General features: G+C 38.8%; 2 protein-coding genes across 4 annotated transcripts in view; one reads left to right on the top strand and one right to left on the bottom strand.

The window, feature by feature from the left end:
• The window catches only part of IFIH1 (interferon induced with helicase C domain 1), a 55,871-nt gene extending 42,874 nt beyond the window's left edge, over nt 1–12,997 (bottom strand). The window contains exons 1-3 of the mRNA XM_059927170.1: nt 12,235–12,997; nt 5,380–5,548; nt 698–838 (exon numbers count right to left, since the gene is read on the bottom strand). Of these exons, the coding sequence (XP_059783153.1) occupies nt 698–838; nt 5,380–5,548; nt 12,235–12,690 (766 nt within the window). The 5' untranslated portion in view covers nt 12,691–12,997. The remainder of the gene's footprint in view (nt 1–697; nt 839–5,379; nt 5,549–12,234) is intronic.
• A 150-nt stretch (nt 12,998–13,147) lies between these two features.
• GCA (grancalcin) overlaps nt 13,148–14,031 on the top strand; it is a 44,799-nt gene continuing 43,915 nt past the window's right edge. Inside the window, exons 1-2 of one of the 3 annotated variants that reach the window (XM_059927174.1) lie at nt 13,148–13,212; nt 13,683–13,766. The gene's annotated coding sequence lies outside the window, so the exon portion shown is untranslated. Of the gene's footprint in view, nt 13,767–14,031 lie in introns of all 3 variants that reach the window. The other 2 variants (XM_059927172.1, XM_059927173.1) reach the window with 2 other exon arrangements.

Consider the following 14,031-nt stretch of genomic DNA (forward strand, 5'->3'; position numbering starts at 1 on the left):
ATGCCAGTCTGTCAAAAAGGGAAAACGTAATGGCCTCATTTAATTCTCAGAAATTTGGATGAGTCAAACTAATTCATGGGGACTTCCCTGGTGGTCCAGTGGGTAAGACTCCGTGCTCCCAATGCAGGGACCTGGGTTCGATCTCTGGTCGGGGAACTAGATCCCGCATGCTGCAACTAAGAGTTCACATGCTGCAACTAAGAAGCCCACATGCCACAACTAAGAAGTCGCATGCCACAACTAAAAGATCTCACATGCCGTAACGAAGATCCCACGTGCCGCAGCTAAGACCCGGTGCAGCCAAAATAGATAAATAAATAAATAAATCTTTTTAAAAAACCCCCCACTAATTCATGTATTTGAAAGTATTTCGAAAATCATGAAATGCAGGACATGCTTATGATATTTATCACATGACAAGGACCATGGATATCTTATAAAATAAAATTAGAACCCAGTGTGTTCATGTTCATAACATATTAATATTGCATTAGTTTTAAAACATTTTTAGACACAAAGAGAAATTATTTTCATTTAATCTCCTCCAGAAATATTATTTTAACACAAGTACTCACAAAACCCCAAAGCCCCAAATTTCTCCCTCTGTTTAATAGATCCTAATGTCATCAATGCAGCAACTGATTTTTCCAGAAGTAGTTAATTAGTGCATATAAAAGTATGTGTGTGTCCCAAGTACCTGAAGCTACAGAAGAATCTGCAAAAGATGGTTCCGATGAATTATTCTCTCTGTCCCAGACCTCCAGACTGGGCTGATCTGTGACTAAATGGAGGGGCTCTTTGACTTCAGGACCATCTTCTGGTGATAAATTCTCAGACTCTGTGAATAAAAGTATTAGAATGTAAACAATAGTGCCATGCAAGTTTTTATACAGTATACATAACTGTCATTGTTATTTTGAAAACAGAATAGGGGTTCCTAATAGAGATTAACCTGAATATACTTAAATACTTTGAAATTCTAAACAGAATGTAAATTGTATTGCAATGCAAGTTTTTATACAATATAAAGAGCTGTTATTTTTATTTTGAAAACCAAGTGGGGTCCCTAGTAGAGATCTGCCTAAATATACTACAATACTTTGACATTTTGTAAGGCTTGGAACATGTTTTTATGTTGTGACAAAGTATTTTTATTTCTAATATGAACACAGTAGTAATTCTTTTGTGATGACTAAATTTTATCTAAAAAGCCAATATAATAAGTATTATGCTAATCATAAGTGTGACGATTTCCTATCTGACCATCAGCTTTAGGAAGTAAGCCACTTGTTCAATGATACAAAGTCACATGTAAGGCTGCATTAATGAAAATGCAAATTTGGTGGTAGTTTTTCTTCAGCTTGTGCTCTAGCCTTTTTGTTCTCTCACTGCGTGTTCTACACGAGATGTACATATGCTTTAATGTCAGCCTACATTCATGTATTCTGAATTTCTGGAGATTTTTTAGAAATTGAATGAAATATTCTGAATCCTTCCTTTCTCCTTCCCACCATTTCTTCCACCTGACCTTTTATTTTCCTTCAGCCAACATGTATTGAGTGTTCTCTTAAGGACTTTTGAAAGAAAGTTACAAAGAAAGGCAAGAGTTTCTGCCCTTCTGAAGTACAATGTGTCAGAGACTGATGCCATAAAGAAAATTTCTTAAAGTATCATTTTCGATTAACCCATCTTAAAGAATAAGGAGAAAATGTGTGCTGTGTATGGAGAATTTCCTGAAGAAAACTGTTCTGACTTTGGAGTTTGTCTTTAGACAAGATGATTTTATAATATTTGTAGGTACATATTAAGTATGTTTGGGGTTTATAATAATAATAGTCAATTTATTTTGTGCTTTACAAATGTTAAATCTTTTAATCCTCAAAATAATCCTGGGTAATCAGTAATATTATTATCACCATTTCACAGAGGAGTAAACTGAGGCACAGAGAGGGCAAGTACCTGGTGAAAGTCACACATCCAGGGACATGAAGGAGCCAGGACTCAGTAAGTGTCAGGATCCAGAGCCCAGGCTCCTGTGTTAGTCAGCATGGGCCAACATGATAAAGTACCATAGACTGAGTGACTTAAGTCACAGAAAAGTATTTTCTCACAGTTCTAGAAACAGGAAGCCCACTGTCAATGTGCCAGCAGGTTGGTGTCTGGTGAGAGCATGTTCCTGAGGTTGCAGAATGTCACCTTCTCACTGTGTACTCACATGGTGGGGAGAGAGAGAGAGACAGAGATCTGTCTTCCTCTTCTTATAAGGCCTCGGTCCTATCAGACTGGGACCCAACCTTTGGATCTCACTTAACCTTAATTACCTCCTAAAGACCTAGCTCCAGACACAGTCACATTGGGGGTTAAGGCTTCTATATATGAATTTGGTGGCAGGGGGGCTCGATTCCATCAACAGCAGCTCCTACCACAGCTAACTTTGAATAATGACAGCTAACTTTGTTCTGGGCATCAAGACCTGCTAGAAAAATGATTAGATTCCCTTAATAATATGTACAGTTTAGCAAACAATATTTAAATTCCTGACTCCCCTGATTGGATTTTCAGGGAAGGACATGAGAACTAAGCCCTACTTAATTGGAATGAGTTGGTCAGGAGCACGAAGGAAGCCCTACTTATTTGGAATGAGTTGGTCAGGAGCACCCTGACTGCTGGTAGGGGTAGTGAGAGTGTAAGGTTGCTGAGTCCCAGAAGGGGATTGCATCTTCCATCCAACCTTCAAAAGAAGCTTAGAAATCCCTTTCTACTGGGCTCCCTGTCTTTGTAAGAGCCCACATATCTGGGGCAACATCCATCATCACTCACTTTGGTTGAAAGAAGGAAAAGCCCCAAATGTAAGAGGATCCTGTCAGGGGACCAGGGAGGGCGAAAAGAATGATGGATAATTGGTGCCCCTTTTCTCTTTTCAGAAGGTCTTTATCCCTTTTATAAAGTGTTTGGCCTTGGCCAGCTGATATTATGTGCACAGGCTAGGAGAGTCTGGATAAACTAGTCCCCAGGCCATTCTGAAACAGACATGTAAAGACTTAATCATAATACAAAGTTACGGCATATAATAAGGAAAGTAAAGAGGAAGGCATGTGAATATTAGATAAGGTATGTGATGAGGTGTGTTATTATACAGGTATTACGTGTATATACTTTACCTAGGATTGCTATCGTTCAAAGCATTAGAATTTGAAAAATCACATTAGCTTCCAACAAGGCACCTTGTAAAGTGGAACTTAAAAATATCTTAGAAAGAAATATGTTGTATGTAACTTGTTGCTCCGCTCCCCCCCAACAAAAAAAAGACAGAAATATGGCCGGATGTTGCCTATGTCAGGGGAAGCTAGAAGACACTTAGAGTTGATCTTCTATACTTTTTCCTCAACTAGTACACAACCATAAAATGGGTAAGTACCCTCTACTTTGGGGGATGAATATAACAAGGTATTTTGTGATCTGCAAGGCTGCTCTTTCTAATATCCCTCCATACACTGAGGCCAAAATTTCCCAGGGAACAAAAAAATTGAGACTGTAGCCATTTCCCTTTGAAGTTCAAGTCCTAGAGTGTTTGTCATGGATGGAAATGGTCCCACGAGATCTTGAAAGGGAACTCATCATGAGAGGGTGTGATCTGCACTGGGGTCCAGCTCATCCTTGAGGTATGTAGGAGAAATTTGGCCCCATTATTGTATGTAAGTTTGGCCTGAAGTCCCTTTAGAATTAGCAAACTGGCATTAGAGTTACATTGTGGAAATAATAGCTGGGCCATAATATATAAATGCAAAAGAACCTATAATCTTGATGTTGCAAGCAAGTGGCACCACTGAGCCCACTCCAGAGAACTGAAGCAAAATCAAGGTGCTTCTATTGAGAGGGATTTTTTTTAAATACAGTTACACTTTGCTGTGGAAATAGAAACAATGACAGTAGAAACTGGGGGACCTGCTAGTGGACAGATCATGGAATTACTGCTTGGCTTTTGAAAGCTGGATTAACCACATTTGGCTGAATAAATCCCCCTCAAATCCCTAGATAATCTCAAAAAGAAGGGGAGCCTCTTGAGCTTTTCACTTTGTGGCCATCTCAAACATATGACACCATAAGGAATTTGCTTTGGGCTTAAGCAAGAAGACCTTCCCTAAACATGGATTAGACTTCACTCCCCGTGATTCATTTACACACAGGTCCATTAATACTATTTTGTAATTCTTCTGGGCTTTTCAATATTTCATAGTAAAAATATTTGTGTGTGTTTGTGTTTGTCTCTCTCTATATACATATACACACACATATGTACACACTGTTGTGTGTATGTGTATATATACACTAGATATATATACACACAGATATATATGTGTATATATATTGTGTGTATTTCTAACCATTGAGCAAAATTAAGCTATTTCATAAATAATACAGCATAAAATCATAATATGCTGTTTACTCTAATAATTTAGTAACTATCTGTTTTTCTTTTGCATAAGTAACTTAGAAAATTGTTCACTGTGTTTCTTATTCCATTAGGAAGTGTGGTTTATGGGAATGGGGACTTTGTATGTCTCATTTAAATCCATATCCCCAGCACCTAGAACAGTGTCTGGCACATTGTTTGTACTCATTACATGTTGATTGAATGACTGACTGAATCAAAGAAGTGAAGTAAGCTTGAAATGATTATAATCATTTAAATTATATATAATTGTGAATAAATTATACCAATTATAAATTGGTAATCATTCATTACCAATTAAACTTCAATTTGTCTTACATATGATATTTTTAAAAGCATAGGATACATACTCTGTAAAGAAAAATAAGATGGCAGATTATATTAGATTTACAAATGATATATGTGAAAGGGCTCTAAAATGTTATTTTTATTATTATAATTGAATACTTTTAAAAACTCACAGAAAGTAACACTGTGATATGTTAGCAATTACAGACCTTTTATCAAATGTTTAATAAATTCCTTAAAAATTTATATAAATGTCCAGAAGACTATGCAGCAGTTGTAATAACCACTAAAATATTTTCTTCCAATTTATTTGTCTAGGCAATGTTAAAATTATCTTGATAAAAATCTCAGATAATCACTTTGTTTCCACAATAAGATGGGAAATGGAAAATATGTTGGACAAGGAGTCAGCTGCCAATATTCCAGCCCACCTTGCTAAGTGCTGTGGTCTTTGGAAGGTTCATCTTTTCCCAAGCAGCAGTTTCCTCATTTGTAAAAAGAAGAAAACGTATCTCTCAAAATCGCTTGAAATTTTGATTCTAAATACCCTAGTATTTGGCACTGTGTCTACAGGCTTCATTAAACTCTCAGTCACTAGGCGAAACGCACAAACCCTTCCTTTGCAGAATGAGCAATACCTTCATTGCTTTCATTGTAATCGGTGCCTGTTAACTCCTGGGCAAGCGCATCGTTTCCTGTTTGCCTCAGAACAGTCAGAAACGTAGAAAACCAGTTTTCTTTCTGCACGATCCTTTTCAGTAGCTCTCTTACCCCTGCTTCATTTCCATTATTTTCTGCAGCAGAAACCTGTTTTAAGAGAAAAGTAGAATTAAAGAAGTCCAACTATCTTATGAATAAATTTAAACAGGAACTAGCCTTTAGAAAAATTGAACAATTAAGCATATGTATAAAGGCTCATATTCAAATACTAAAGAAAACAGCAATACCGCTTACAGAAATTTTGGATTCTAGGGGGAAAAAAAATCCCTGGGCCAATCCCCCTTTTAAATATACACTATTTTTTTAAGCTATTGAGATATTCAAAGCTGACACTTAGGAAACAGATGTTTTACCTCCGCCATTCTGAATAAGGGGTGCAAAAGAAGGCGTCTTTAATCCCTAGCCATGTTATATCTATTTGTATCAATTTCTTTCTGTATATCTAGGGCTTGCTATTTCTGTTCAACTCATGGAGTCTATAAATAGGAAATCAAACATTTCTTATCCGATCTCTCTTTCTTCACTATTACCATTATGGAATAAGTAATTACTATCAGAGATTTATATTCTTTAATATTTGTATGATTTATTACTGCTATAATACATTTTTTTTAAAATTTGTATTTACTTAATATTATAAGACAAACTTATTTCTATATTCCTTTTTTAAAGTATTGGGCAGAAGCATTTCTGTATCCATTCATTACTATTTTTAACCTTCATTTAATTTCTCCTTTAATCTAGTAAATCTTTTTAAATGTGAATCATTTGTGTAATCATTATTACAGTGCATCTCCCCAGTTCTTAATACAGCACCAGACATTTGGAGAAAAGATCACATTTAGACCAGAAAGAAATTAGGCAGGACACCATCACCTTGCTGGGCCATTAGGCAAGCCACTTCCTCTCCAGACCTCAGTTTCTACATGTGTAAAATAAAGCAACTGAAATGAAATTACAGCGTTTGTCCATCCTAGCTGCACGTTAGAATCACCTGAGGAGCTTTAGAAAATACTGATGTCTGAAATCTACCCTCAGAGATTCTGATTTGTCCATGGGGGGAAACCAGAAATTTTTTTCAAAAGCACCTCTTGATTCTAATCCGCAGCTTAGGTAAGAAGTACTAACTTACATACGCTCAAAGGTCTTTCTCAACATTTGCCCATCTTCTACATGTATAATATGGACTATTCAGCTAGAATAATTGTTTCCTACGAATTTGTGTATTTTCTAGTCCTATAAATATATCCAATAACCATTTAATTTCAGGAATTCACATTTTTGGAACAATGTCTGGTACAAATTCAGTGCTTATTATTATGATGACTGGGAAAAGCATCTATCTTTACAAACATTTCACCAGCAGACACTACTTAGTACAAGATTATACCACATGATTTCTACCCAAAGGATACGTTCGTTTCATTAGCTAATAGATAATTATGTTATTATAAATGTTTTGCATATATCAACCCAACAACTCTGAAGAAGATACCGATATTAACCCATTTTACAGATCAGAAATCCAAGGCTCAGAGAAGTCCAGTTACCTCCCTAAGGCCACAAAGCTAGTAAATGGCAGAGGTAGAATTAGATCCCAGGCATTGGCTCCAGAGGCTGAATACTGCCTTACTGAGCTACAATTATAGCTGGTAATTGTCTCCAATTTTAAGTTCATTTTCTGACAAGAAGTGGTTAAAATGACTACTTGACTTAATAAAATTTAGTCGATTTCAGTCCATCTCCCCCACAGAATCTCTAAGCAGATTCTTGCTCATTTCCTACTTTTCTCTAATTTCGTTAATTTTCTAATGGAAATTCTTTGTCTTCTCTGATGTTTGTAACATCTCTATTATTATCTGCTAATTTAAGCAGTAGTCTCTAAAGATGCTAAATGAGACTGGTTTGAGCACCTTATTTTAACTCAACCATTTCCATTTTTAATTATCTCAGTCTTTTATCAGCTTTAAACTCATTCCACAGAAGTAGTAATCAGAAAGCATTTCTCTAAAATGAACAAGTGAAGCACTGTAATAAATACTTATACTTAAAAACCTAAGCATATTATATCCACTAAATTTTCTTTGACTATTAACCAGTTAGTCGATCTTTACTGTAGAATTGTATTTGTCAAGCTTGTTTTGTCCTTACTGAGCTCAGGTATTTGAGAATCATTATGCCATTATTTCCTGCAAGTATTTTTATTATTTGAATGTGGAACTACATATAATACCTGTGCAATTTTAGCAGTGTCATCAAGATTCTGAATTTTTAAGAAATCTTCCTAGTTTGGGTGCTAGAAAGTACATCAATTCCCTTTAAAGCAATCACACAATGTTTTTTACTTAATCTGTTCTCCTATATATAAGATCCCAATATATACAATTGATTACTGAAATTCTTGAGAAATGAATATTTAGACTTGAGCCTGAAACAGGACATATAATGATTCCCACTCATGTTCCTTCCCCACCGAATGTATTCTCTGAATATGAAGTTAAAAATGTCTATGGATACATTGTTAACTAATTTATAGAGTGTAAAATAAATATGAATTTGTGGGTAATACAGTTCAATGCTTTCATGTCCTGAATTCTTTGATGTATGTTTTTTCTAACAGAAATCAGTAGAGAAACCAATGATATTTCGTTTAAGCACTGGCTTGCCAACACAATTGTAAAGTTAGATAAAAATGCTTTCTCCCCCCTCAGAACAACCTTAGATAGCTATTTAAATATAATGGTGACTTTTTAATATAGCAGAGCTCAACCCGCAGTACCAGTAAATCAAGAAGCAAAACTCTTATATTAAAAATAAAGAATTTTTAAAGAACAAGTTCCCTCCAAAAGTTAATGTCTTTCTGAATGACTATGTACTGTCACAATGACATAACTAATTTCTTATTTGTACTTTTTGTTGCTAATAAAATTCTTACCCATCCTAATTTACCTGACATTACAATGAGCTAGAAGGAGATTAATTCTAATACTCAACTTCATGTTGATGGAACTGGAGGGTTTCTAGCTGGACTGGTGATATTATCTGAGGTTCTACTGTGTAAATGAAAGGTACAGAGGGTCTTCTAGGACTATAGATGTTTGATGCTTTGAACTGGGCAGGGCTGAAACAGGCAGCTTACTTAAGCTGTTCAAATTGATATTAAGACACTATGGAGGGGCTTCCCTGGTGGCGCAGTGGTTAAGAATCCGCCTGCCAATGCAGGGGACACGGGTTCGAGCCCTGGTCCGGGAAGATCCCACATGCCACGGAGCAGCTAAGCCCGTGTGCCACAACTACTGAGCCTGCGCTCTAGAGCCCATGAGCCACAACTACTGAGCTCGCGTGCCACAACTACTGAAGCTGGCGTACCTAGAGCCCTTGCTCTGCGACAAAAAGAGAAGCCACTGCAGTGAGAAGCCCGCGCACCACAACGAAGAGTAGGCCCCGCCCGCGGCAACTAGAGAAAGCCCGCGCAGCAACGAAGACCCAACGCAGCCAAAAATGAATAAATAAATTAATTAATTTTTTAAAAAGACACTATAGAAATGTTTATATGATCCACAGTTCATGGCTGTCTAAGTCATGGACGTGCTACGATGTCACTTAGCATCCTAAATAGAAGCAGGCCAGTACAGGGACACCCCCTTACTGTTAGGGAGCATTCTATTATAATGATCGATAAAGTGATTCTTGTATTTATTGCTGAGTCCTCAGTGTTTGCAATAGTGCCTCACGTATACTAGACCTTCTTTAATTATTTGTTAGAAGAATGAACACTGATCAACACTGCATCGTAAGCTCCATGAAAGCACAGACAGTATTTGTGTTATTCTCCAATCATTTCAGCACTAGCATGGTGTCTGGCGCAAGGTGCCGCTCCATAAATTTAAACCGAATGAATGAATAATCAGTCAATTAAATAAATTTCTTTGGGTACCGACTGGTCACAAAACTAAATTTAGGATCATTTTTTTAGATGTGCTTATGTAAGAGGGGCAGGGATTGGGAGGTGGAGGTAAGAATCCAAGACCAAGTAGAAAGTGTCAACTGGAAAACAGGAGAAGCATTAAAATAAAATGTTTTTTAGAAGTTCTGATTTCTTAGTTAAATGCTATTTTAAGGTGTCAAAAAAGCAGATGTGGAGATCTTATATTCATCAACCACCCATCCATTCCCCAGTGCCTGGCAAGGCAATTCATTACTCCAAGTGTTTTCATTTCTTGTTCCAGACAATTCCTTGGAAATAAATCCAATCAATCAAAACTTATTAAGCACCAATATTATACTTGGTCCTAACTGGGTTCTGGTTTCATCCTTAGATGAAAAACATTGTTTCTTCCTCAAATCACAGTTTAATCCAGGGACTTTAGGAGGCAGATCTCAATTTCAACATGGGGTATTTACCTAAATCCCTGAAACTTTAAATTCACAAGGAAATGTGACCAAATAAATAATAGAAGTCATCATCATAACCAAACAGCTCTTTCTTATTTATAAAGCTTTTTCATAAACACTACTTCTCACTCATGTTCAATAAAATACTGTGAATGAGAGAGGAAATTATTATTATGTCCATTTTCCTGGGTACACTTAGGATCAGGAAACAAATAATTTGGTCCAAAGTAACACAGATGGTAAGAAACAGGGATAGATCTCAAATCCAGGTCTTGCCACTCCAAATTCCCATGGTTTCCCCACTACACTTTGCTGTAATACGATAAACATTCCTCAAGGACCCCGTATCAACATGCTGTGGATTCTTCTAAACCTAGTGGTGCCTTTCCATCATCCGCCATTGATTCCTTTTGAGACTGATGGTACCTGTAAAATGAGGTGTACGAAAACTATTCCAAAATTTCGCACAGACACTATTGCTCCTTTGAAAGCCTCAGATACATAGCTCCTCTAGCTTTCAGGGCCTCCTTTGAAATATGACTCTGAGGGAGAATTTGGGTTGCTTTGGCCTTAACTGCTACCACTACACAAATGTCCCTTTACTCTATATCTTCTTTGTGTCAAATCCCTTGCATTCCTGCTAGCTGCCTCCAAGCTTGCCAGAATCAAGAACTTGGATAAAAACTAGCTGGCAGAAATTCAATCCAGGCAAGACAAAAGTGATGCTGATAGGCAGACATATTTAGAGTAAATAAGGAGAAGTGCTGTTTCGCTGGCAATCGGGACATCGTACCCACCAAACATAAACAGCTTTGTGGTGTTACTGGACTCTGTTGCTTCTGGACTTCCTAACAGCTACTGTGGCTGGAAATGCCATCTTCCATCTCCAGCTGGCTTGAAGGCTGCATACTGTCTTCCAAATTAAGTTTCTGCCACAGTGATGTACACATTTGTCATATCCAGCTGGACTACTATAATGCGTTCTAGCTGGTTCTCAATACACAAAACTACATAAACGTTACCGACAACAGTGTAAAGTAATTTACTAGTTGGGAAAACCAGTCATCAAAATTAGATGCATGCTTAGGTCTTTGGACAGGCCCTATGGCTGTCAAGTGGACAAAGGAGTATTAACTTTAGTCACTAAAGACCAAGTCACATCATAGGCTGATAGGAGTCCCATGCCCAAAACTTTGTAACAAGGATACAAACAGTTGATGAATTAAAAAGAAAGAGAGAAAGAAAGTGTCCAAAATCATAGCATGTTAGACTTTGACCTCCAAAATGGGTTTATTTGCCTACATGCCTTTCAAAATAAGACTTTTGACGCACACCCTGAATAAGTCAGATTTAAATAGGTAAGCATTTCTATACTCCACAGTACATCCTCACTCATTGAAAAACAATGAACAATAAAACATTAAGTGTAAAGTCACCTGTATAATTCATCCTGTCAAAATGCCACGTAAAAAATCCACTATTCTTTTATTAATATGGAAAACTGCAACTAGCAACATATTTTTTCAGTTAATTATCTCCAATTTTTGATTCCCAGAGAGTTGAAACTTTGAGTAAAGAAAAAAAAAAGTGTGTGTGTCTGTGTGTGTGTACTATGCAGTTTCCCCATTTGGACAAAAATTAAATGGTATAGTGCATAATACAGGCCAGAAATTGGCAAATTTTTTGTTTAAAGCCCAGATAATAAATATTTTAGGCTTTGTGGGCTATACATCTCTGTCCAAATGCTCCTAAAGCACAAGAGCAATCATAGCATGTAAATGAATGAACATGGCTGGGTTCCAATAAAACTTTCTTTATGAACTGAAAATTTAAACACCATTCTGAGCTTTCGGGCTGGATTTAGCCCATGGGTCATGGTTTGCTGATCCCTGTTCTATGGAACTTTATAAAATAAGACATAAAATTTCACACCATCAGGAACTAAATCCCTTGCTCTGTTAATGTCTTCCTGGGAGAACTTGGGCAAGTTATTTAAACTGCCTCGGTTTTCTCATCTGTAAAACGGCACAGTTAATAACATAAAAATCCTCAATAGATTATTGCGAGCATGAACTCTGATAATACCTTTTGCAAATGATACTAATTGCACACAGTAAGTGTTTAATAAATGTTGTCTATTAGCATACATTATTATTCTAGAGTTAACTCCTCTTTAGTTTATTTCAGTGAAAGAATTAGAAAAATAGCCATTTTCAAAATTATGTTTTTAAAAGCCTAGATATTCTCTTCTCAAGGAGGGATCCAAATTTACCGAAAGATATCAAAGAACATCTGGAATGGGGCAAATGGAGGAACAACCCAGAGTTGCAATACCTGTATCTGCCTAAAAGTCCAGCTCCATTTGAACTGACACCTACCCGATTTCTGTCTTCAACTGTCAGCAGCTCCTCCTCCACACATGTATCCAAGACATCTGTAACCAGAAGCTTGTCCACCAGTGTGGGCTGAAGGAGGTTCAGCAACTGGAGACACTCATCGTGAGCATTCTCAAAGGATGGAGAGGGCAAGTCGGTGAGATCAGGGTTCACGTACCGGGCGGCTAAGGGGTTGCCTGCTAGCCTGAGGGCGTCCACAAACATCCTAGCCCAGCCGAGGGGCCAGACCCCCTTCTCCAAGGTGTCCAGAAGCAGATCAGCTGCCTGCATGTTCCCAGTGGTGGCGGCCGTCCTCTGAATCTGCTCTTTCACCTCTGCAGGTAGAAAGGTCAGGTAGTCCAATACTGGCTCTACCTGGATGTACATTTTCACTCGGGCCCTGAAACACGAAATGAGATAGCAGAAATTCTTGTCTGCGGAACACCCATCCGACGACATCTTTCCTTCTCAGAGGCGGGAGAAGATTCTCCCCAATAGACGGACAAGTTGCTGTTCTCAGCTCAGCGGATGAGATGTGTGTCCCGCTGCTTTGGAGCGGCAGGGTCTGCAGCGATGCTCCTGACAACGACGGGGTTGCCTGCACGACGCCCAGGAGGGCGCGCGAGGGCGCGGTCGCACCTGGGCAGGTGGGCAGGTGGGCAGGACGCGGCGGCGGCGGGCGCTCGCCGGGGCCGGGGACCGGTGCGCCTCGTCTGCTCACTGGGGTGGAAGCTTCGGGGCCAGCTTTCCGCCAGGCAGTTATATAGTTTGCCTGACTTCGGTTTCTGTTTCGATTCTCTTCTTCAGGACTTTCCGCATGTAATCCGCCGGGCGGGGTGTGTTTGGACTGGGAGGAGCCACCCTTTGGTCGGTTCCGGTACGCACAGTCCTTCGGTCACGGGCCCTGCGGGGAAAAAAGAAAAGGAAAGGGAATTCTCTCTTCCAGCGAGTAAGACAGCAGCGCTCCAGCAATGCCAGCGGGTATTTCGTCTACCTTGCCAGGGTTCGCCCTTAAAATTCAGACTTCTTTCCCGGGGCCGTCTCGCATCACCCCTTGTCAGCGAAGATGTGGAGGGGGTGAAAGCGCGTGACTGGGGGCTTCCCAGCCCAGAGGGAAAGAGAAACTGCCAGAGACCCTGATGTCAACAGCAAGGTGTTAGCGTTGGCTGCTGAATGCAGGCAGCCCCTGGCCGCGCCTGAGTGGTAAAATGACAGGGGACAGGCAGAGAGACGAAGCTAAGAAGACATCTTTTCAGAGGTGTGTTAAGCCCAGAACCCCAGGATGACGTGACCTCTGTACCCTTTCCAGAACAAACCTGCCCTTCTGTGGGTCCCCAAGAAGTAACTCTTTGGGAATTTGTGGGTGGGTATGCAAAAAGAGCAAGTAATGATAAACGATTAACTTTATTGCCTCATGCATAGATAGTAGTATTTATTTGGCTTTGACCAAGGCCTGGTGACAGACGCTGAAGGACTTGAACCACCAACTCAGCTTAGGAGGAAGCCAAGACGGAAGGTCTCCCATCTCCCAGTATGTAAGTTCCCCATATTCTTTAATATACAACTTTCCTTTAATAAAACAAAACAAAATCCCCAACAACTTATTTTTGATGTAGCTGCCATTCTTTTCTTGGATTCAATACAGCAAGTTTTGGCTGAAGCAGCTAGGAACTTAATTAGCAACTAATGTACCAACTTGTAGTAAACATCAACATTTGTCTATGTCATGAGGGAAAAGAAAAGACACCCACACTGAAAAGTGGCAGCTTTGGTTCAGTACAGAAGCCACATAAATGTGAG

Source organism: Balaenoptera ricei, chromosome 7, assembly GCF_028023285.1.
Source record: "Balaenoptera ricei isolate mBalRic1 chromosome 7, mBalRic1.hap2, whole genome shotgun sequence".
NCBI lineage: Eukaryota > Metazoa > Chordata > Mammalia > Artiodactyla > Balaenopteridae > Balaenoptera > Balaenoptera ricei.